Consider the following 25,418-nt stretch of genomic DNA (forward strand, 5'->3'; position numbering starts at 1 on the left):
TGGCTATACTACCAGTAGAACATATCTATATTCATTTGTGACACTGATATTCCTTAATCAACATTTGTAACCATCTATTAGGGTGTCCTTAAAAACCTCGAAGATGTGATTTCAACTTAACCATTTAGAACTCTTGATAGCTTCTTTGTAAGCAGCTGCTGAGACGATGGTGTTAAGTAAACAATAATCAATCAACTGTAAGCAGCAACCCTCTATCAAGAAAATCATAAGGAATATCTATCCACTTTGAGTTAAATATTTCAATACTCCATATGCAGATGGTGCTGGAATATTTTCTGTTTTAAATATAATGCAACTAAATAAAGTTATTTAAGAAACAGAGTACACATGATAGTTAGGTTATTTTATAACAGAACAATATACATGTAGATAATAATACTCTAAGAATATCTTATAATTCAAAAGATGTTTTCTAATCAGCACGTAGTGGTTATATCAGACAGATAGTAATCATTAAAGTTACAAAATGAATTAAAGGCTGAATAAATATCGCCCGATTTAGAACGAACAAACATTGAGTGCACATTGTATGATTAAGGTCGAACGCATAATGAGCGCACGTTACACGATTTAAGATGAATGAACGTTGAGCGCACGTTGAATGGATTATACACGGAACGATAAATGATGAGCGCACGTATTGTGAATGGACGATGAATGAACGGAACACGTACTCAGAATGGACGGTAAATGATGAATGCACGGCATATATGTCAGTTTGAATTTTAGATGGTCTGTATAACTCACATTCAAGGATATTAATGCAATTAACGTCGTCACCAACCATTGAATAACTCAGTGAAAGTATGTCATATTTTCTATGAAACATGTCAAAATATGCTAGCTTCTTTTCATTATGTTTGATAAGCCTGTGTTAAAAATCAACTGAGTTCAACACATAGTAAGATATAAATTACATTACCAAGTATTTAAGATGAGAGTTAAATGAACTCGATCATGCAGGTGACAAGATCAAGGAGCTAAAATCAAAACCAAAATTCTCATGTATGTGTCTGTTACAGAAAGAAACTTTGCTTTAAGAGGGACACACAGACATGTAATTAGCAGTCTTAAACTATAAATACTCAGTCCTTCCTATTTAACGCTAATTTTGCTAAATAAAAAAAACATTATATACATATTTCCTACAATTCTACAATATACGATGTTAATGGCTTAAAAGTTACTGTTATCTGCCAGTTACATCCTATTCTGGTTTTCTGCGTTGATTTAATGATTGCTACCGAGAAAAGTTCAAAGTAATGTACTATGTTATCAGAATAATACCTTTTCAACAACACTGTAATACATTTGTAGGCAGAGGTTAATCGACTTTTCTTGATGAAAAAAATCACGAAACTACTAAGTTTAAGGAAGATTTTTGGTAGGGTTCGTGTTGCTTAGTCTTAAGCTTTTCTATGTAGTCTAATAAAAATAATGTTTTAACAATGCACGCTTTAAGTGGAATACACCAAAGAGATATCTCACAACCATTTAGTTTGATTAACAAAATATCTTTTTTAACTTCTTTATATGAAATATCAATCTGATTTATTAAAATTATAACATCAATTATATTTCAAATATAAAGATATACAAAGTCATGTTTATAAGTGTTTCTGTTTCAGGTAGGAGCATCTCTGTTTTCAAGTAACATTGGAAGTGAACATTTCGTCGGTTTGGCGGGGACTGGTGCGGCAGCGGGTATTGCTATGATATCTTATGAATGGGCGGTAAATACCTTTCATATGATATGTCATTCAAATGAGCCACAAACGACATTTTCTTGCTTAGGCATAGGACAGCAATCGTACGACTTGGCAGCTAAAATTCGAATGCTTATGGCGTCAATCATGACAATAAAGAAGATGAATCAAATTGAAATTAATACCCCAAAAATCATCTAAAATGGCACTGAAACATCACTTTTGTTTACATACAAGGTTTCTACACAAACATAGTGAGAAATTATATCGTATACATTTCTGATTGCTATGAAATGAAGTCTTCTAGTATCCGTCATTGATTAAAACGATCGCTCATATAAAATATTCTGAAACTGACCTTTTTCAATGTATATTGCATGTATGTCTGCTGGAACTCGGATTTATGCCATACTAACTTTAATATTGTTCTTTTAGAAAAAAAAATGGATGAAAAAAGTCGAAATGACTATCCACGCTATGTAATTTGCCAAATTTTCACAAAAATAATCATCAGCATTAAAATAAATATATCAGAAATGTATTTGTAAACATTATCAGCTGCAAATTAAATGTGAGGAGATAATTTCCAAAGAGACCATTATCTATCTAAATAATATCAAAAAGAATCGAATGTGAATATGCGCATATCTACAGATCACCTTACGGTCTTAAACAACAGACAAGCTTGACCCATACAGAAAAGAATTTTAATTTCATATACATTTTCTTTTTTTTTGGATGGAAGGTATTGAAATTTATCGACACAGAACATAAGAAAACACACATGGCCTTATCATAAGACACACTTTAAAATATTGCTTTACCATTGCAGTCGATGCCACTAGTATTGTTACTCGGCTGGTTCTTTCTGCCTGTATACGTGTCAGCTGGGGTAAGTTGGTGCACATGGTTACTTTTTATCCAAGTTTAACTTCTTTCATGCAGAAAAAAACATAACAATAAGACGATGCAAACTTTAAATATCCTGGAATTCACGAATTCTTTGTTTCCATTAAATGTAAATGAAAAAAGCTTATCCGTGCATCATATTCTCATATCACGTGTGATATTATGTCAAACATAAATCTACATTCTTGAAATATGCCTTGTTTATAAAGACAAAGTGAAAAATGAACAGTTTTTGGTTTGTCTGAAGTGCGTCTTTGTATATTTGTTGAAATAAATCTGTTTTATAATATTAAGCACACAAATTGTACATATACAGATTCATGACTTCGTCTTTATCAATTATTCATACTTTTCAAACTTTAAATGTGTAATTTTTCTTTACCTTTCAATAAACATGACTTTTACAAATATATTATAAACAGAATCTCCTGAACAGTTATTGTTTACACTGTTTGTAGGTGTATACGTTACCAGAATATATCGAGAAAAGATTTGGCGGGAAAAGACTACGAATTTATCTGAGTGTTCTTGCTCTTGTCTTGTACATCATAACAAAGTTAGCTGTAAGTGTTGCAATGAGAAACAAATAGAAGCACCATATTAACTTCCCTTTATTGCTAAAGTAGTTTTTTCCTACAGATAGTATGTACACAAAAATATTTTAAATCAACATCAATCAATCTACTATTTTTTACACATAAATAGCGGTATGACTTCATTTCCTTGATAAAGAACTGTTTTGGAACATTACTTCACATTCAATTTACACAAATGATTTTTGTAATGAAAGAAGCGATACGAATTATCTTCCTTTGACCAGTAAATAGGCACACTGCATGTTTAAAAAGTATCTAGCTAAGAATTCACTAATAAATATTTTTGTAATTAGCCATTATACTGAATAGACACCATTTTCTTTTAGATCAATTCAGTAAGGACTGTGATAAATGACAATTGAAAAACAAATCTCTTGAAAAAGTCACTCAGGTTAATCCGTTCAAATGTAACAACTGTCAAATTTAAAGTCCGCTCAACTGTAACTCGCTCAAATTGAATGAAAAATGTAAATATAAACTATATATGTAGCATTATGAAATGTATGTTGTGCAATTTTGTTCTTTCATAGTGTATTTTAACCCACCGTTGCGTGTTAACATTGGTCCTTGTTTAGGAATAGTATATTTCTTGGGAAATGTCTATTACATTAAAAGTATGATGGGAATTACGAAAAATATCGGACAGTACAAGAGGCCACACCAGCTACATACTCTAGACGTGGAAATAAAGAAAAACTGCAATGGTTCAAGCCTGTCTTTTGCAAGCGCAAAGTGTGGTAAAGTCAAAGAAGTTTTACGGGCACAAAAATCCTCCCAATTCATATTCGATGCAAACCCTCTTTTCTTTTCGTTATTTCTTCAAATGTAAAAGGTACATAAAGGAACGTGAAATGCAGCAACAGCATATAAATTGATAAATTCCGAGATCAGAAAAGCACAAGTACAAGCCCAACAATAATAACCATAACTAGTAGTTCATGAAAGCAAGCTCGACGTATTTAATTTGATATGAATTTTTTTTTAATGTTGTAGGTTAGCATTTATGCTGGTGCATTATTTATCAAGTTAGCTCTCGGCTGGGATATGTATTTATCAATTGTCGGACTTCTTATCATTACGGGAATATATACCATTCTAGGTAATTATCAAATGCATGCTCCTGACAAGATGATGGTTCATTCACAAATTGGAACAAAGCAGTTTTATTTTAATCCAGATGCACAATGTTACTGGAATGTATTTTCATTGCCATTAAACGAAATGTCTTTCTGTAAAATTTATTTTCAAAACCTAAACTGTCATATGCGTTTGAGAAGGAATGTTACAGTATAGGTACAACTTATAAAGAAAACCCCATTATTGCTTTACAGAGAATTTTCAAAACTTCAACAATTTAAGTTTTGTGTTTATTCATTATCATAAACAACCTGAACAAGCTTTGTGTAAAATAACAGCTCTATCACTTCTTAAATACAATGTATCCTTTTTACGTTTATAGATTGATTGGTTGCTATTTTACTTAACTTCATATAGTAAATATTTCATGAATATTCAGGAGACAACAAAATAAGTAAACCATAAATACAAAAAGAAAATTACAGAGTGGGTATATGGGAGTGTAGGGCGAGAAAATGAGACTGCCACTGTGGCATAGGGTATAAAGAAAAGGGCAGTTTTGATTTGTAAAAGACCGCATCAAAGAGTTAAGACAAAGGTTTATTTATCGTGTCGGAACTCGGTCCTCTCCTTACACGAGGCTTGAATTAAACTTCCCCCTTCCGATCAAACGTGGCCTGGTATTTAAGCGTTATCAAGGCGAAACGAACTCCTCTTTAGCATGGGCTTTATTACCGGACGAGAGAAGTCCAAGTGACCATATTTCTATGCACAAGTCAAACCTATGGATCTCCTCAAGTTTATCATTGTTCTCAAGCAACTTTTGTTGTGTAGACACAGTTAAATATAGCCTATGTTGTGACGCAGTAGAAATTAGATTTATATATTGTACGGGTTGTTGATGAATCGATTATTTTAGATTTTACAATCATTCTAATGTTTAGATAATTTCCATTTATTAAAGGTGGTTTAAGAGCAGTGATATATACAGATACATTTCAGACCGTTGTTATGACAATTGGAGCCTTCTCTTTAGTTGGAATTGGTAGGTAAATTTTGACAGCAGGTCTATTATTTAATTAATGTTTGAAATATATCTTAGTTTCTCTTCAAAATGTATTTGATTATAAAGACACTAGAGTTGTTTAGTCCTAACAAATGAAGTCAAGTACTAGTATATGATACTTTTACAAAATATACACATAAGAGAGAGAGAGAGAGAGAGAGAGAGAGAGAGAGAGAGAGAGAGAGAGAGAGGATATAAAGGGGCCACTAAAAATCATCAGTCCAATAAAACGGACAACACCATGACTAAAAAGACAAAAAAACTGACAAAAAGACAATCAACAATAACAAAATACTACACAAAAAAGCAACACGAACACCGCTAAAACCCGGGGAGTAAAATCATGTGTTCCGAAAGTGTAAGAATTTCAAGCTCTATCACTAGTGTCACTTGTCGTTTTTTTCGTCAATAGTTTGGCTTATTATATCACTTTGACCTTTCAAAATTAATAGCTGCGAAGAAATTAAGTGGTCAATGTCAATGTTTTCAGGCGTGTTTTCATCTAAATAAATATTCAAGAAAAGCGATATTTTATTCATTGAACTTATTCAAACATTTTAGATTATACCAGTAATTAATAGCATATTATCAACAGACATTAAATGTATTATATTTTAGGTTTCAACAAGATTGGAGGCTATTCCAAATTGGAGGTGCTGTACATGCAAGCTATACCTGATATAAGAAGTCCTAACAGTACATGTGGATTTCCCCGTCAAGATTCCTTTCATATTTTCCGTGATGCTGTTACTGGAGACAATCCTTGGCCAGGATTAATTTTACAATCTTCTATTGGATGTTTATGGTATTGGTGCTGTGATCAGGTAAATTTATTTATGCATCAGCTAAATTTTCGGACAATTTCAAGTCATAATTATTGATAGATATAGTGGCGGATCCACAGTAGATGACTTCTAAAGCTTACTGGACATGGCTTTTTGTATATCTATGTAGTAATTATAGGTTTTCAATCACGTATAATGATCGACAATCTAAATTTAAAATTGTAATTTGCCATATTCTAAAAGTTTATTTTTTTTCTATTCTGTTAAGAAATGACAAATTTATAATCCCCCACCCCCCCCCCCCCCCCCATCCCCACCCCGCCCCCCACAAAAATAAACAGTCAAATAATTATTTCTTAAAATTGGATTTTTCTGAACTTATTTGATGCAAAATACTTGTGATGCTTCCCAAACAAAATAAATAGTGTGTTTAAATCTGTGTGTTATGTTGGTTTTTTTCCCACAAGCATTGCATATTGTTTGGGATTATTCATCGAAGAATTTATAGTAGCTCCTCAATGTAGTTCATGGTAAATTTACTCCATTTAATTATTACTATTAACATAATAATCAAACTGAATTAGTTTTTTCAGGGCGATCACAGGTCCTCATTATGGTTTTAATAACAGATGACTCCCGTATGATTATTGTATATAAAACTGAGTACAAAAGTTGGAAAAGTTACCTAGATGACTATGACAAATCGTAACCATAAGAACTGGATTGAAATATTTCCGCTCGTACTAGAGATCGTGCGATCAGACCCCTAATACTCAAACTAAAGTATTGACTGATTTTGTGCATGTTCTGTTGATTCAGTTGGTAATCGCATGCAACACGTCGTATTACAATGATAATGAATAAATAAATAGCTTGATGTATTATAATTATTGCAGGTTATTGTGCAGCGTGCACTTGCAGCTAAATCACTAGAACATGCAAAAGGTGGCTCAATTTTAGCTGGATATCTGAAAATCCTACCTATATTCATAATGATTTTCCCAGGAATGATAAGCAGAGCACTATATCCAAGTATGTATCAGGGTTTTACTTCCTCATAAATAAAACTATGAAAACAATGGAGATAAGGATAAATAGTATACACAGGCATGCATTTCTAAATGGCAAGTCATATATGTCTGGTCTTACAATCAAAAACTGAAACAAAAATGATTAAATCATCACTTCGGGTCATACATAGGAAAATGACGCTTGCGTAAAACGTTACGTGTCCCTTAATCCTCTCTCTTTAAAAAAAATTACTGAACCGCAATTCCATGTACTTGGACATGGAGTGACAAAATGTTACTGTAACCGCAATTCTCATTGATAATAAGCACTTTTTATAACTTATACAGTATAGCTTGGTTTAATTGTTGTTGGGTATGTGAAATCCTCTACTTTATAACTTAAAGAACAATATAGGAATGAACATTCTCTTCGGTTATTTTGTAATTTTCTTGTCATATATACATATTTGTTATACTATGTTTTGTTTATTTTGTCACAAATCATATCAGTTGATTCACATGGCAATAAAGTTTTAAATTGAATTGCATTGAAGATGAAGTTGGTTGTGTTGATCCAACAGAATGCCAAGAGATATGTGAGAATCCAGTGGGCTGTTCCAATATAGCATATCCCAAGTTGGTGTTGGAACTGATGCCATATGGTAACTTTATTTAGCAATAATTACATAACATATCTGTTTCACAATAATTCGTAATGTTGATTGGCAGACATCAGTCGCGAGGCATTCCAAATTATTTTATTTCCTAATAAAATGTAACATTATTGAGAGCACGTGCTTTTTATGCAACGTCACATAAACATAAGAAAATAAACGAAAAATTTGATTAAACTCGTTACTGCATGGTTGTTGCATAAACATGTAATTATAAGAATTGAATGCTTCTTTTTGTTATTTTTAAGGGCTGTAAAAGCAATGACTGCGCACATTTTTAATGTGAAACACCACCGTGGCTTTATACAATTGTGCTTCGATCATAGCGTTTACACCCCAGTAAAGTTACAAAAAGAAGCATTCAATTCCTAATTGCGTGAACCCCTGAGGGTTCACGCATATTTATTAGTTAGAAATATAGTCTATGGAGGAATATTCGGAAGCTAAATTATTGTTCATTCGGAACACATATTCATCTTATCTGTATTAGCTTCCAGCAATTAAGAGCACCTCCATACGGTGTATCTAAGATATTTAAAACATGGCGATAAAGAATTTTCACAGATCGCTAATTCACTTATCTGATATATGATAATAAACAATCTATAGATCCTTTTAAAACATGTATATTTATTGGAAAGCTACATTTTATGCATTGCAAGGGTTTACTGACTCGAACAAAGTTGACAGTTGTACCCTTTGATAAACAAGTGAAAGTTAAATGGTCAAGATTTAATACATTTTTACAACTTTTACTGTTTCCTTTTCACAGTATTCTCGATCAATTAAGTTATCTTGTAAGTTAATTAAATGTTTATTTTATTCATCGATGTTACTATTATTTCAGTGACCGCTTCAGAAAGTCTTGACTCGTTCAAGAGACTACTGCATGCACATTAAATTTCAAGTCCCATGTTTTTATTTGCACCATGTATAAATGTTATGTACAGCACAAATTATTTCCTTTCTGTTAACATTATATTTGGACTTGTTAAGTATGCAAGCGCACACCAAACAGTGACAGGGTAGTCAACCAAATGACGGTGGTCACTTAGTGGTAGAAGTAGAAATTTCTTATATTATTCACACACTGTAATGCTCTTAAATTTATGTGTGTTTTTGATGTGCGCTAGTGATTGGTAAATATTGATACTGGAAAAACGAAGCCAAGGAATAAAATCGTAAATATTTAGGAAAAAAGAACCAAAAGTTATTACTCAGTCGTTCTTGGAGATCATGCAGTCATTATAAATGGACATGGCGACCCTGCATGTGGTCACCTTTTAGCGTCCGTTAGTTGCATCCGATTTATCGTAGTAATACGATAGGCTATTAATAAATATCTTGGGAACAGCTAATTAGTTTATAATTTACGGATTGGCTATTCGTCCGGCTAGCCGGACGAATAGTGCTAGGACTATTTGTCCGGCCATGGCAATGCGCATGTCACTTTATGTGCGTGCGGAAGTGCGTGTCATATTATCTTCAACAGAACTAGGGGATCGCGTGTAATCCGATCACTGATTTACAATTTTGAGATCATGGCTGAAAACAGCGATATCAATATTTGTGATTTTTCAGTTTCAGAATTTGGCAAGCGAATACGATAGTATGAACTTCAAAGAAAGATCTTATTTTATAAAAGGAACTCAAAAATTAGAGAAATCACAAGGAAAAGTGGGATATAAAAGGTGTGGATGTGGGATATAGGTTGTAAAAAGTGGGGATATGGAATATAGGGGACAACAAAGGTTGGATCTGGGGAAAAAAGAAAATAGAGGGATTTGGAAAAAGGAAAACCATGTGTCACCCGACCCCCTCACGTAGTGTATTTCTCAGTTAGAACAATAAATGCAAATAAAAAGAAAAATCCCACCTGGGATTTCCTAATAAGATTTTTACAGTGTTGTTTACTTTTTGGGGAAAACATTATAGAAACATCTACCAACTCTCACTCAAAATATGGATAACTTTATGTTAAGGGGGTCTATAATTCTGTTTGACAGCTTCAGCCATAACAATTTTGTATCTTTTTCAACTAGACCAAATCCTTACGTTAACCTAAAATGCATGAGTCAATCACGACCCAAGTTTGTTTTATAAGTAATTTCTTCCCTCTTCTTACAATGTGAAGCCATAGATAAAGAAATAAATATGGAATATGTATGAAAAAATTTTCAAATTATATACGTTGTCCACATTGGACTATAATTATATGAAGAAAACAACAATTTCAATTACCAGTAACAATATTGGGGCCTAACAATTAAAGATTGCAAAACATTGCTTTTTAAATGTCCATATATATAATTTGCAACCCCCTGGTGCTGATGAAGATAATATTACATGCACACACACACACAAATAGTGACATGCGCATTGTATTGGCCGGACAAATAGTCCTGGTACTATTCGTCCGGCTAGCCGGACAAATAGCAACTGCCTATAATTTAAAGCAATATTTGGGGCGACTTTGAATAAGTTCATGTTTACTTTTTAATCAAATGCGGGACAAGCACGAGAAAATAAGAGTACCGACACGAAACACGGAAAATAGTTAAGGGAAAACACGAAGCACGCACATCGAACCAAACACGAGAAAACGAGAAATAAAACGTCGAAACACGGAAACACGTGAAATAAAAAGGCCGAAAACGTTGCACGAAAACAACACTTCACCACCCTCTAAATAGGCCATACTAGATGTCGACACCTCATATTCTTAAGTAGATGGTCAATTGCGTTTGCAAGGTTAAAGAAATCTTCAACTTGCTCTAATTTGCCTGTGAAGACCATAAAACCGTCATCCCTATTGACAGTGTAATTTGAAGTTTTTCTCTCCATTGGAACTTATCAAAGATTTTAATGAATAGGGCAGATAGATGCAGATCTGTGCATGTTGGTGACAATGGGCGCTCCTATTGTGTGTTTGTATAACAGTCCATTAAACTCAAATTCATTGTTTCTAAGAACTAATTTAACAAATGCAGTTAAATCTATTTTGTTGAGAATCTTTAAAGTATATTCTCCTGTGTGTCAATAAATTCTAATGCATTGATAACATTTTTTTTCTAAATTATCAATCATCATATTTGTGTACATTGACGTACATCATAGGCAATAGGAATGCATACTTTTTTACCTCGTGTGACTATTTTATTAATGAATTTTTTTGTATCTTGAATGTAAAAGTTATGCCTCTTCAATAATTGGATGTTGGATGTGTACTAATTGATAATTTAGTCTTAGATGCATGATTTTTTTAATCAGTTGTTGGTGGCTTTGAACTAGCTGTCAGTAACTGCGAGTACTCTCAGATCTGTACTTAGTGTCTATTTGTTGTTGGGATATACAAGTACACGGCCACGTCCACTCTGTGTAGTATTTCTGTTTGTATCCATCTGATGAGTTAAGCCTTTTTCAACTGATTTGTATAGTTCGTTCTTCTGTTGTACTGTTACACCACTGTCCCAGGTAAGGGGGAGGGTTGGCACCCCGCTAACATGTTTAACCCCGCCACATTCTGTGCCTGTCCCAAGTCAGGAGCCTGTTATTCAGTGGTTGTCGTTTGTTGATGTGTTACATATTTGTTTTTCGTTCATTTTTTGTACATAAATTAGGCCGTTAATTTTCTCGTTTGAATTGTTTTACATTTGTCATTTCGGGGCCTTTTATAGCTGACTATGCGGTATGGGCTTTGCTCATTGTTGAAGGCCATACGGTGACCTATAGTTGTTAATTTCTGTGTCATTTGGTCTCTTGTGGAGAGTTGTCACCTTGGCAATCATACCACATCTTCTTTTTTATATTCATAATTAGATCAAGTAAGTATCTCTCGCGGGAGAGTTACACTTATTGATGATTGGTCGGTAACGAACATTAATGTGTCCTGCTAGCTGACCAGTTCACAATGCCTCATTTATTATTTCTAGATTAATTTTATGAATTTTTGGAAGAAGGTACATGTGTCCTCCATGTTTTGAATTATTATTATTCTTTAAGAAATTATACGTCTGGGAATCTTTTTTTTTTCTCTCCTTGCTTTATATTTAACACTTCTCTCAACATGCCAAAATTGTAATGATTTACAATAAAAAGAAAATATTATCCTCCACATATATGGCTAAGATAACACTGATATATACTTTCTTATTCAGTTGAATTAATAATTAGAATAAAAAAGTTCTAAGGTTCACGTATTATCTTTTTTTTTTTTTAAAGCAACTTGTTATATTGTTTCCGATGAAGATAAGATAAGGTTCAAAGTTCCTTAGTCAAAGAATCTTTTTTATCGTATCATTCCTCAAGTAATTTCACAATATACATTAAAAGAGAGGCGAAAGATACCGAAGGGACATTCAAACTCATAAGTCTAAAAATTGCCTGACAACGCCATGGCTCTGAATAACACTGATGGTGCTTCGAAAAGGACAATTGTCGTTTGTTTGCTTATAGCTCTGTACAGTAGTTTGTCTTTTAATCGAGGAGCAAATTTTTTAAAACTGAAATACATTTCAAATTTCAAAACAAATACATTTGTGAACCGGTAGAAGAATGTTATTTCTAATTGACTAAAGTTCTAGCAATATCTTGAAAATCAAAATCAAATTCAAAAGGAACAAAGAACAATAATATTTTTGTCGGTCTTTGAAATTCTACTTTATATATTTAAGGTACTATTAAATATTAAATTGTTTCTGCACATTGTTCAGCATAAATATTAACTTATTGTATAAGTGTCTATGTTTAGGATTGCGAGGTTTGATGATGGCGGTAATGTTATCTGCTATCATGAGTTCACTAACCTCCATCTTCAACAGTTCTAGCACTGTGTTTACTATGGATCTGTGGAGACGTATACGACCTAACGCACACGAAAGGGAACTACTCATAGTCGGTCGGTATGTATGTACTAATGTTTTTAAAATGTACGTCCTTAGATACCAGAGTTATAAGGAAGAACAACTGAAATTGACGCTATATGAGTTTTACGGTCGCCATCACGAATTGGTTAACCAATACGACGTGTCGGTATCTAAACTCATCAGCAACATGCTTTCGCGGTCGTTGAACTTTTAAATAACTGATCTGTAATTTTACCGATTATGTCCAATTCCCGATTGTGTCATTATGACTGAGTGTGGATTTGTATTGCGGGTGATGCATGCATAGCAAGAGACGCTTACCCTGTCGACGCATCTGTTCTCGCTCCTTTAAGAGTTCATGCGATTCGCTCAGTTTGTATGCATTAATTAATTTATCTCTTCTTAATCGATTTACGAGATTTGAACATCGGTAAACTACTGTCGCCTTAATTTATCATAAAGAATTATTTGTATTCAATATATGATCGGTTAAAGCATAACAATTATCAAAGTTCGTCTTTCGAAGATTTAATTTTGATCGCGTACGAAGAAAACCAATATTCCAGTCAATTTGTTATCTATAATACGGATGGTAAATCCAGAATTTCCTGCACTTATTATATGTTTAATGTTAAAGACTTTTAACCGACAAATTGCTCAGACAGGTATTCGAGACCGGTACAGTAAAATATATGATATGCCTCCAAAATATGTCTGACCTCTCATTACGAGTTAGTTGAGCGTTCAATTGTATAATGTAACAGTTACAATGAGTCTACATTCTAAAGCATCCGGGGTTTTTTTTTCGTTATGTCACGAAGTTAACTGGATACTTTTACATCGAGTAAAACAAACTCATCAAAGATAACAGGTTTTTATATAATGCGCCAGACGCCGTTTCTTCTATATATGACTCAAAAGTGGCAATCGAATCAGTTGAAAGGCCAAATCAATAAAGAAGTTAAAGAGCATTGGTATCCAAAAGTTTCAAAAATTTTCTAAATGTGGTTGAGACAATCTGTTTGTAAACCAGACTGAGTAATCAGTTACAAGCATATGGCACTACCAATATGTGGTAAATAATCTTTAAATATATCGCAAAATATATCAATGCTATTGATTGCTTATAATATGTATCAGTATAATTCTATTTACATGCATATATGTTTAATCGATTAACTTGTAAATATTTCAATATTTTTTTTTACATCTTAAACGATAAGAAAGCAATCCTTCGTACCCGTATTGTGCGGGCTCTCGAGGGAACTATACTCTGTTGACATATTTAATTTATCTGATCTTTATTCTCAAATTTATGCTTTTAATCAAGTTGATTTATAAACTATAGCAAATAAGAATGTTTGATGTTACAATGTATTTATAACAAGAAAATATGAAATTCTATTCAAATTTGTATTATTGTTTATATTGTATGAGGATGCCAGTTCTCGTCATCTTATATTTTATTTACAGACTATTTATCATAGTACTATGCGGAGTAAGTATTGCATGGATACCTTTAGTACGCTCATCTCAAGGCGGACAACTCTTCAACTATATACAAGCGGTTCAAGGATACCTTGGAACACCAATCGGAGCCTTGTTCGTTCTTGGTGTTTTTTGGAAGCGAACTAATGAATATGTAAGTCTCTCAATCTGATTAGAAATTAAATTATTTTGCTTTGTATTTTGATTTTATATTCATATATTTTTACATACTTTTTTTCCCGTTATCGAGTAAAAACGAATCAATATACAAGAAGGTATTACCTTAAAATCAGTGGTACGTTTAATACTACATAATTTACTGACACCAAAAAAAAAAGAGCTTGGTATTTTTTTAACACTGGTAAAACGTGAAGAAATATTAACAATGTGTACATTTAGGCATTTGTGTTTGTTGTACGATTAGTTTACAATATTGATATAGATATGAAGAAAATAATGACATTTTTTATTTTATTAGTATACCATATAATAGCAAAATATACAAATAAACTTCAAAAGACAATACTATGTAATAACGCATAGGCAGCTAAAATTTCGTAAGTATGCCGATTACAATATGATTTTGATGGTTCGTTGGTTGATTTTTCAGAACTCTATGGATATTCAGAACAAAATTTATTTACACAAGCAATGGAAAGTATTTATAACTTAATGCTACCAAGTGATATGCAAACCGAACTCAAAGTTCGGTTGAATATCACACAATCAAAATTTCAGTTTGACGGTTTAACTGTTCTCGTTGAGCCTATGTAGTGTTGATGATCACAAGCCTTCTTTTATATAAAAAAAATTGGACTTTATCATTCCTAATAAGGAATAAGAGAAACATATCTTAAGCTTAGAAGTGGATATCCTAGTACGTTTATATCATGACCATCACCGTATAGCAGTCGTTGGATATTTTTAAGGAAATAGTACATTTAATTTGATAAGTATACATCACTTCCTTCAATTGCAGGGTGCCTTTTATGGTATAGCTATTGGACATACCATTGGCATAATACGAATGGCAATAGATTTGGCATATCCTGCCCCGGACTGTGGAGATCCTGAAACAAGGCCTTCAATACTATTAGATGTCCATTATACCTATTTTGGAAGTCTTAATGTAATTATTACGTCCATTGCAATGGTAGTGATAAGTTTGTTAACGTCACCCCAATCTGAAGAGGAGGTAAGCATATATATTTATTTAGTTCAATATTTGACTTAACAGAATACACTTATACATGAACTTACATGTACATGTACTGAATAGCTATAGGAGTAACGGCTTTTAGAAAAAAATCAACAACAGCAGCCAATCTTTGGCCCACAAATATTTACCTACACCTAGAAATTAAGAGTGGTGAAATTTTAGAATGCAGCTTTATTTGAGCAGCACCTCAGTGTATTCAGTTTTAATATCTTTCAGAGTCAACTTCGTGGCAGAAGTTAATTGGTACCAATTACGGTATTTATCTATGGATAATCAAGTTATGAATTCGACATTTAAAGATTGTTGAAAGTTGCGGAATATTTGTCACAGATGAAGATAGATATGTTATGGCCCAGCAACAAAATTGTCGGGGCCATAACCCGAATAATTCAGTCGTTATATTCCGCTGATCTACGATGCCTGCATTAATTTGCTGGAGAAATTCGGACACGGAGAGGGATTGAATTATTCGAGTTATCGGGACCACAGAGTTTTACCCTTATCTATGGAACGCCACAGCTATCTTATGTGGAACTCTGATATTACTTTATGTTGTTTTATTATAACTTGATGATAGTTTGTCTTTACTCAATATGGTTTTGACATTACGTAATGATGTTTTGATATAACTCAATATGGAATAGTCATTACTTAATGATATTTCGATATTACACGATATGGTTTCGTATTGATTTGATATATAGTTGTTAATTACTCAATATGGTTTTGTCATTACTCGATGTGGTTCACCATTATTTAATGTGGTTGTGTCATTAGTCAATGTGGTTTTAACATTACTTGATGTGAATGTGACTTAACGTTATGTAGTTGTTTCATTACATGATGTGGTTTTGTTATTTTGTAATGATGATCTGCCTATTATTTATATGGTTTTAACATTACGTAATGATGTTTCAAAATTTGACGATTTTACACTACATGATGTGTTTGTTTCATTCTTTAATGTGGTCCTGTCATTCTTTGATGTGGTTATATCCCATTACTTGATGAGGTAAAATCACGTGACCAATTCGGAAAAACCTGTTCTATTTTTAGATAGATTTCCATGTTGTATGTGCCTTGGATGAGTGTGGCCATCCATCGAATTAGAGTTCAAATTAAAGTTCGGGTTACTGTTTGAGTTATACTTTGAATTAGTCTTCGATTTCGAATTCAAGTCATTATAAGAATTAAAGTTTTAGTTAGCATTGAGTTTCGAGTTGGACTTCGAGTTTGAGTCACATTTAAAGGTCGCGTTCTAGTTACAACATTAGATTTGAGTCACTTTTTGAGTTTGAGTAAGATTCGAATTTAAGTCTCATTCAGATTAATTAAGATTTTGAGTTGAAATTTGAGCTATCTTATATGAGTTCGTAATTAAATTTTCTATCGCGGAACAAGGACTTTTGCTCGGGCTTCCGAAAAGAGGGCTCCGGGGTATGCGTACAAAAGATAAACTATGTTACAGTATACAAAACGCAACATAGAAGTTGAAATAAAGTTAGATGTGGTGTGATTGACAATGAGACAACTATCCACCAGAGTTTAAATGCAGTGGGTGTAAGAAATCATATATAGACAACCGTACAGCCTTCAACACACCGTATAGTCAGCTACAACAGGCCACCATGCACCATGTGAAAAAATTCAAACGACAAAACAAACGGTCTTATTTATATTTAAACAATCTACAAAAAAAATGACACCCATTTATACAACGACAACAATTGAACTTCATGCTCCTGACTTGGGGCAGGTACATAAAGACCTGTGGCGGAGTTTACCATGTATGTGAGCGCTAAATCCTAACCTTACATCGGACTGTTACAGTTGTGTAACAGCACAAAACGAGAAAAAAATGTAAACTAGACAAAGTGATGCCCCCGCACTCAACTCATTTAAATTAACCGCTTATACCCCAAAAATGACAAAAAAAAAAAGATCAATTATCTCCCAAAAGAACAAAAGATAATAAAAATAAAAACCCAGACCACATGCACACCTTTAAAAATTGTACAAACAGCCAGCAGAGTGAAAGCTTCCTAGCATTCAAACTGTAGGAGGAATTATCTGGAAACGCTCTTCTTATGCAAGTAAATTTCCCAAAAAATTACAAAAAGAAAAGTTCAACTATCTCCCAAAAGAGCAAATATTAATGAACATTAAACCCTGACCACATGCACACCTTCAATATATGTACAAACAGACAGTAAAGAGAAAACTTCCTAGGATTCAAACTGTAGGAGGAGTTATGCGGAATAACTATATATCTATAATTGGACGGACAGACGGACGGACGGACGGGCAGGGGTAAAATAATATGCCCCCCAACTTTCAGTTGCGGTGGCATACCAAACAGTTTCATTTGGCTGACTCAATATATCGGTATGACTGGGTAATATAAATCCATCGGGGTGATCTCGGATGCTCCAGAAAGGCACCCGTCGTGTTATTCGAGAAAGTACAAACCCAGTGATTTGGTTTTATTTGGTAGTTCACATTCAAGGAAAAGATGACAGTATTATGGTTACGACCACTGGAACATGTCCGTCGTCACATGTGAAACAGATATTCCAAAAAGTTTATTTTTCAATTAGTGCGAGGTAGATCAGGGAATTCAATTGATTACAAATAAAAGATTGATATTCATATAAGTTCAAATGATCATTTACGCTAAAAAAAAACTCGGAGAATTCTTATTTTATAGTATTTATGCTTTGTCGCTAAGTCCGAGCCCCCTCCCCCCGTTTCCCTGTAACTTTAGTGTGAGTTGATTTGAAGTGTTTCATTTGTTAACAATAAAGTTCAAGTCTTTTGATTTGTGTCGAGCCTGCGACATCAATGTAGCGGCAGTGAGACACAACAAACCTATATTTCGTCGTCGATAGTGGCGTCAGCGTCTCCATCTCCATTTTTTTTAATTTCTATTGAGTTTAACCTTTCATTATACATGTTACTAAACATGTATGCCATCATAATTTTATACTTTTAGAATATCATACTGTATTTGTTTACCTCAACTATTGTATCTGTATTTATATTGTATGTTTCTCTGTAAACTTGTAATTAGTTTTTAGAGAATAAAGTATCTATATATCTATAGATCGTTAGGTTTCTAGTTTTTTACATTTTCCATTTCGGGACCTTTTATAGCTTACTATAGGGTATAGGTTTTGCTTATTGTTGAAAACCATACAGTTTTGTTTTAGTTAAATAAAACCGAATTAACCTGTTTTGACATGCTAAATTTGTAAACCTCCATGAAGTGTTTTGAAACTTGTATAGGAGTTATTCCTCAATTTCAAGAAAAAAACATCTACAGAAAAACATATCTTTTTTAATTTTGTTTTTATCGATAAATGTATAGATAAATGTACAGCCGATCGACATGACGCTTTTACACTTGCAGCAGCAATATCAGGCGAGACACAGGGTTCCGTGGAATATTTTACAAATTTATTACAAAAAATTACTGCTTCCGTTTGAGAACTTAAGATAATAAAATGCTCCACTGGGCGCAGCTTGATACGACCGCAGAGATCGAACCCTGAACAGTTTGGGCAAGTATGGACACAACATTCAAGCTCGATACAGCACTGAATTTGGATTGTGATTAAATATTTGACACAGCATAGGTTTCTGACACAGAATGAATGTGGTCTAAGAACTTAAAAAATTTTAATTTACTTATTCAAACTATATCATTATTATTTGCTTTTATATATAAATCAGAAATAACCAATTTAAAATGGCAAATTTTAAAGAAAAAAAAGGAAAAAAAATCCCCCTCAAATTTTTTGACCCCCCTTATGATTCATCACCCCCAAACTCAATCCCAGCCTTCCCTTTGTGGTATGGTACCTTGCAGTACAATTTCAGAGAGATCCATACACTTGAACACAAGTTATTGTCTGGAAACTAGAAAATGCTTGTTTTTTGGCCCCTTTTTGGTCCCAAATTCCTAAACGTTTAGGGCAATTACCCCCAAAGTCAAACCCAGCTTTTCTTTTGTGATATGGAACCTTGTAGTACAATTTCAGAAAGATCCATACACTTTCACACAAGTTATTGTCACGAAACTAGAAAAATGTTTGCTTTTTGTCCCTTTTTGACCCTTAATTCCTAAAATTTGGAGGCAATTACCCCCAAAATCAATCCCAGCTTTTCCTTTGTGATATGGAACCTTGTGGTACAATGCCAGAGAGATCCATACACTAACACACAAGTTATGTCTGGAAGTTACAAAAATGCTTAGTTTTGACCCCTTTTTGGTCCCTAATTCCTTAACTGTTGGTATCATAACCCCCAAAATCAATCCCAACCTTCCTTTTGTGGTATTGCACCTTATGGTAAAATTTCATAGAGATCCATTCACTTAAACTAAAGTTAGAGTGCGAAAACCAATGTGTCTTCGGACGACGACGACGACGCCGGACGACGACGCCAACGTCATACCAATATACGACCGCAAAATTTTTTTGCGGTCGTATAAAAACAACAAGACCAAGTGGTTTGGAGATATCCCAACTATGTCCGAAATACTGTAAACTTTTTAATACTTTTTTTCTTATTATTGTCTGCCGTTCCCCTTTTTCATACCAAATAACTCTGAACAACCACTCGAACTTTAATTTTAATTTTAACTCAATGGATAGCGATACCCATCCAAAGCACATTAAACAAATGACATATTGAAATCTGTTTAAAAATAGAACATATTTTTTTCCGAATTGGTCACGTGATTTTACCTCATCAAGTAATGGGATAACCACATCAAAGAATGACAGGACCACATCAAATAATGAAACAAACACATCATGTAGTGTAAAATCGTCAAATTTTGAAACATCATTACGTAATGTTAAAACCATATTACGAAATAACAAAACCACATCATGTAATGAAACAACTACATAACGTTAAGTCACATTCACATCAAGTAATGTTAAAACCACATTGACTAATGACACAACCACATTAAATAATGATGAAACCACATCGAGTAATGACAAAACCATATCAAGTCAATACGAAACCATATCGTGTAATATCGAAATATCATTAAGTAATGACTATTCCACATTGAGTTATATCAAAACATCATTACGTAATGTCAAAACCATATGAAGTAAAGACAAAATATCATCAAGTAATAATAAAACAACATAAAGTAATATCAGAGTTCCACATAAGACAGCTGTGGCGTTCCATACTTATCTGTCATTCTGTCATTCGAACAGGTATACGGACTTTATTTTTTAAACGCCTTCACATATTGAGCTGATTATTAGTATGTGAGTCTACAGTGATGAGTTACAGATCGAGTTCACGTTTGGTTCCGCTCTGCTGCTTTTTGCCGAAATTAAGGGCTTTGGACTTTGAAAATTTTGTGAAAATAACAGTTATACCAACTTTTTTCTAAACGCCTTCACGTATTTAGCTGTGTTTAGTATGTTAGTCTAATATGATGAGTTACGTCCAATTGTAATTGTAGTATTTGTATTTTTATCCATCTGATGAGTTAAGCCTCTTTCAACTGATTTTTATAGTTCGTTCTTATGTTGTACTGTTACACCACTGTCCCAGGTTAGGGGGGGGGGGGGGTCCCGCTAACACGTTTAACCCCGCCACATTCTGTATGTATGTGCCTGTCCCAAGTCAGGAGCCTGTAATTCAGTGGTTGTCGTATGTTTATGTGTTACATATTTGTTTTTCGTTCATTTTTTGTACATAAATGAGGCCGTTCGTTTTCTCGTTTGAATTGTTTTACATGGTCATTTCGGGGCCTTTTATAGCTGACTGTTCGGTATGGGCTTTGCTCATTGTTGAAGGCCATACGGTGACCCATAGTTGTTAATTTCTGTCATTTGGTCTCTTGTGGAGAGTTGTCTCATTGACAATCATACCACATCTTCTTTTTAATATTTCATTCTCAAATTTCCACTCCTAAAAATGGGTCAAGCTTTTTTTGCGAGCGGGACCATTCGTGTCGTTCCGACACATCTAGTTTAATCCTGTACTTGTTCATGACTCGTCACTATATTCACTTCTGGCCTGTGTGTACAATATAATCCATATCAAAGCGACTAACGGAGTAGCGAATGATAACCACTCTGGCGTTTAAACAGATCAAATGTTAGATCCTCTCATTCTTTAAATCTTTGTGTTTTGTATATTTACCTGTTTGCTTAGATCTAATATATAAAATCAAAGTACTGAAGTACATGAACATCAGATGACCGCAAGTTCTGGTGGATGGTCACAAGCACTTGTCTCAGAAAAAAAATCACATCTCTATACCTGAAAGTTAGGTTAAGGAACATAGATATATTTTTTCTGAGACAAGTTCCTATGTGGATGATGAATAAATGACAAGGAATTCAACCTCATCGTTATAACTATCATATTGTAGTGATATAATCATTTGTTATCAGTATACTCTGGTTTGTTGTTATATATTATTATATTAATATTTGTATAACAGTTATATATAATTTTCATCCATTTGTATATCATTCTATTCTGCTATTCTAATGATAGTGCAGTGCAAGTGCATGGTGAACACTCTTCTATCATAATTCGTTTTTCTAATAGATTGGATTTGGGTAGGCATTCATATTTTCCCGCGTTTGTTACAAAACGTTCTTGAAATATTCTTCCGCATGCGTTAACGCAAATTTTCGATATTCTTGATTTGTTATTGATATATATTTCTCACGACATAACATTTTATGGACTATGGATTTTTTTCTGAGACAAACTTTTTTTTACATTGAGCCAAAATAACTTTTTTTCCAGGGCCAATCAAAAAACAAATAATTTTTTTCACCATCTATTGAAAACAATCTTTTTTTTATCATCTCACTACTGCATAGCATCTTTCACATGTATATTTTGTACACCCCAAGTCAGGTATGGCTTTTCAATTCAATTTCAGTTTATAAACTTGTAAGGACATGTAAATATTCGGTGAACCAGTATATAATTCGGTTTAAAGAATAGGGACCATCTTCAGCTTACCCTTTGGTATGAAGGTGCCATGGCCGTTGATGTAAGAACCATGGATACCCTGGTGATATTTTATCCCCATTGGAATGTTGTCTCTTTTACTTAATATTCACCATTTTTTTTTTATTTCATCTGTCATTTATAATTTTGCCTTTGTGTCGCTGAAAACTGAATAGTTTTAGTTGAACTTCAAACTAACTACACGCATGCAATTTCATATTGAGTATGGTCGAACTCCTAGGTAGATGACTTTTGGGTTGCTGATATTATAAATCATAGAAATTTTATACTGATAGTGATACTATATACATTTGATGCAACTATATATGCTATTAAATGATTTAATAATAGAAGCAAACCTTATACTCCCCTGTCACTTTTCAGTCAGAGTTCTTTCTTCTCTTTCAGTTGGTAAATTTTCTTCAGTGACGAGTCAAATTATTTTTTTCCACATTTTCTAAAAACAAACTTTTTTTTCAAAAAAAAATCCATAGCCCCCCCCCCCCCCACTATGGCACTTTAGTATAGAAATATCAGTTGTGATGTTACTATGACACCATAAACATGTTGACATTCATATATATATGACCTAAATTCATCATTGTGTTTGGTGAAATTAAGAGATATGACAAGGCCAGAAAAAAAAAGATATCTCACTGACAAGAACCATTTTTAATATCTTTTGTACTAATATTATTAGAATCTTGTAGCAAAATGTCTATTGGAAAACCTTGGCACAATGCACAAAATGAGAGTGTTTACAGGTTGCATAAAATGAAATAATTTTGAAGTTCAAAGGAAAATATCAAAAACACAATTTAAGGAAAATAAATACTAAATAAATATTCAAAGACTAATGGATAATGCGTTGTGATTTTGAATTCAAAGGGCCAATAAAAAATCATAAAAAAAATAAACTTCTACATTCTTTGAAGAATATAAATTATATGCATGAAAATGAAATATTAGTTGCTAAATAAACATTAAAAAAAATCATACTGAAGATGAAATATTTCTTACATGTAACAATACTATTCATGTACCAGTTAAATGATATTGACATTCTTGGTAAATTTGCAGCAAATGAAAACTGATACTATGGGAATAAATATGTCTATTTATTCATAATTCTATATACTGAAATATATATGTAGGACTCGGAGGTGCGATGGGGACGCTGAAGTGCGATGGTCTGTTCGCTGAAGTGCGATGGTCTATATATGTCCTTAGTTATAGTTTCATACTGAATGAGAGCTCGTTCTCTTTAAATTTGCTGCATGAGGACATTATTCTGAGTTAACAGTTTATCTTTACTTTGTTCCCCTCATCTGAGATTACTATATGTGTTATAGTAATCTCAGCTCTCGGCTCTCATGAGTTCTACGTTTACCGTAATATCCTAAGACGGAGAGTCTGTCTGTGGACCTGTATGTAGTTAGATATTTCCAAGCACCATCGTACGTAAAAAAAATAAAACTTCTGTAAATTTCGAAAAAGGATCTGCTACAGAGAGGCTAAATTTCCCCTGTTTACTAATTATTTCACTTTACCGGTAATATTAAAAATGTATTTACTTGTATTCATGTTGGATATACAAAAACATTCCATATTTTCTCTAGTTGCACTGGTAAAAACCACATACGGTGATAAGTTTATTAGGCACTTATTATATTGCGTTTAAAACTGCTGTCACATTTCCTTGATAGAGGATTGCTGCTCACAAGGAAGCTATTAAACCAAGAGTTCCAAATGGTGAAGTTGAAATCATCCCTTCGTAAATTTTACGGACGCCATCACGAGTTGGTTGACCGTTATGGAATAATTAACCGTTTCACAGATGATATCGGATATGTTCCTTATGTCGTAACTACAATACCCTTCCCTTTTCACGAATGTGACCTACCAAATTAGACTATTTACCGGATTTGAAATAACATAAGGAACACGACGGGTGCCACATGTGGAGCAGGATCTGCCTACCCTTCCGGAGCACCTGAGATCACCCCCAGTTTTTGGTGGGGTTCGTGTTGCTTAGTCTTTAGTTTTCTATGTTGTGTCATCTGTACTATTATTGTCTGTTTGTCTTTTTATTTTTGGCCATGGCGTTGTCAGTTTGTTTTCGATCTATGAGTTTGACTGTCCCTCTGGTATCTTTCGTCCCTCTTTCAGTCATTGAAATAAGCACTGGTTTTAATGAAAAGAAAATCTTTGCATGTAGCGGCTGGAACGATTGTATGAATGTTGACTTCTTTTTGTCCAAAGTAAAATACAACGATACAATTATGACTGGAAATATTCTCCATGATTTACGTAATAAACAAGAAAGCTGCTTCTAGCAAACATATTAACTTCTTCATCGACATGTGAACAAGAAAAACACTATAAAAATAGTTTGTGTAACCCATCGCACTTCAACGTAACCACCATCGTACTTGGGCGTAGCTATCAACAAGATAGCGTACAACAATGCCACCATCGCACTTCAGCGTCTAACCATCGCACATCAGCGTAACCATCGCAGTTCGGAGTGCCATCGCGGTTCAGAGTCCTACATATATAATTTATTTCACAAAATTAATATATAATGGCAAAAGATTTGGAATTCTAAAATCTTAAAATTGAACTGTTATTCGTGTAGTTAGTATAAATATCATGTAATAAAGTACTAGATTATTTTTTTTAATTCTCACATGATATATTTTGTTTTTAAGTTGAAGGGTGTTACATGGTGGACGAGAATAAAACCTCACCCAGCTGATCATGTTCACAAAGAAACAGTTCAGGAAACAATTGAAACAGATGCATCTGAAACCAAAAAGGAAACGACATCGTCACAGAATGGTAATATAAAATTATCAAAAACATTCTGGTTAAAACTAATTGTTATTATTTCACTCATTTGCAGAAATATTCAGTTATAAACGCATTTATATTCTATGATCCATCAAAAGATCCTTTGACCTTTATTTGAACCGCGATCATAATTATCCTCGA

At 33.4% G+C, this 25,418-nt stretch overlaps 1 protein-coding gene across 2 annotated transcripts in view; it reads left to right on the plus strand.

Moving 5' to 3' along the window:
* The window catches only part of LOC127730291 (sodium/glucose cotransporter 4-like), a 30,139-nt gene that overhangs the window by 1,627 nt on the left and 3,094 nt on the right, over nucleotides 1-25,418 (plus strand). The window contains exons 3-14 of one of the 2 annotated variants that reach the window (XM_052238604.1): nucleotides 1,650-1,754; nucleotides 2,560-2,619; nucleotides 3,095-3,199; nucleotides 4,226-4,331; nucleotides 5,274-5,354; nucleotides 5,994-6,199; nucleotides 7,057-7,192; nucleotides 7,725-7,832; nucleotides 12,595-12,745; nucleotides 14,183-14,351; nucleotides 15,177-15,392; nucleotides 25,136-25,265. In XM_052238604.1, coding sequence (XP_052094564.1) covers nucleotides 1,650-1,754; nucleotides 2,560-2,619; nucleotides 3,095-3,199; nucleotides 4,226-4,331; nucleotides 5,274-5,354; nucleotides 5,994-6,199; nucleotides 7,057-7,192; nucleotides 7,725-7,832; nucleotides 12,595-12,745; nucleotides 14,183-14,351; nucleotides 15,177-15,392; nucleotides 25,136-25,265 — 1,573 coding nt within the window. Of the gene's footprint in view, nucleotides 1-1,649; nucleotides 1,755-2,559; nucleotides 2,620-3,094; nucleotides 3,200-4,225; nucleotides 4,332-5,273; nucleotides 5,355-5,993; nucleotides 6,200-7,056; nucleotides 7,193-7,724; nucleotides 7,833-12,594; nucleotides 12,746-14,182; nucleotides 14,352-15,176; nucleotides 15,393-15,632; nucleotides 16,107-25,135; nucleotides 25,266-25,418 lie in introns of those variants that run through there. The other variant, XM_052238605.1, reaches the window with a different exon arrangement.

Source organism: Mytilus californianus, unplaced genomic scaffold (assembly GCF_021869535.1).
Source record: "Mytilus californianus isolate M0D057914Y unplaced genomic scaffold, xbMytCali1.0.p SCAF_2, whole genome shotgun sequence".
NCBI classification, from domain to species: Eukaryota; Metazoa; Mollusca; class Bivalvia; order Mytilida; family Mytilidae; genus Mytilus; species Mytilus californianus.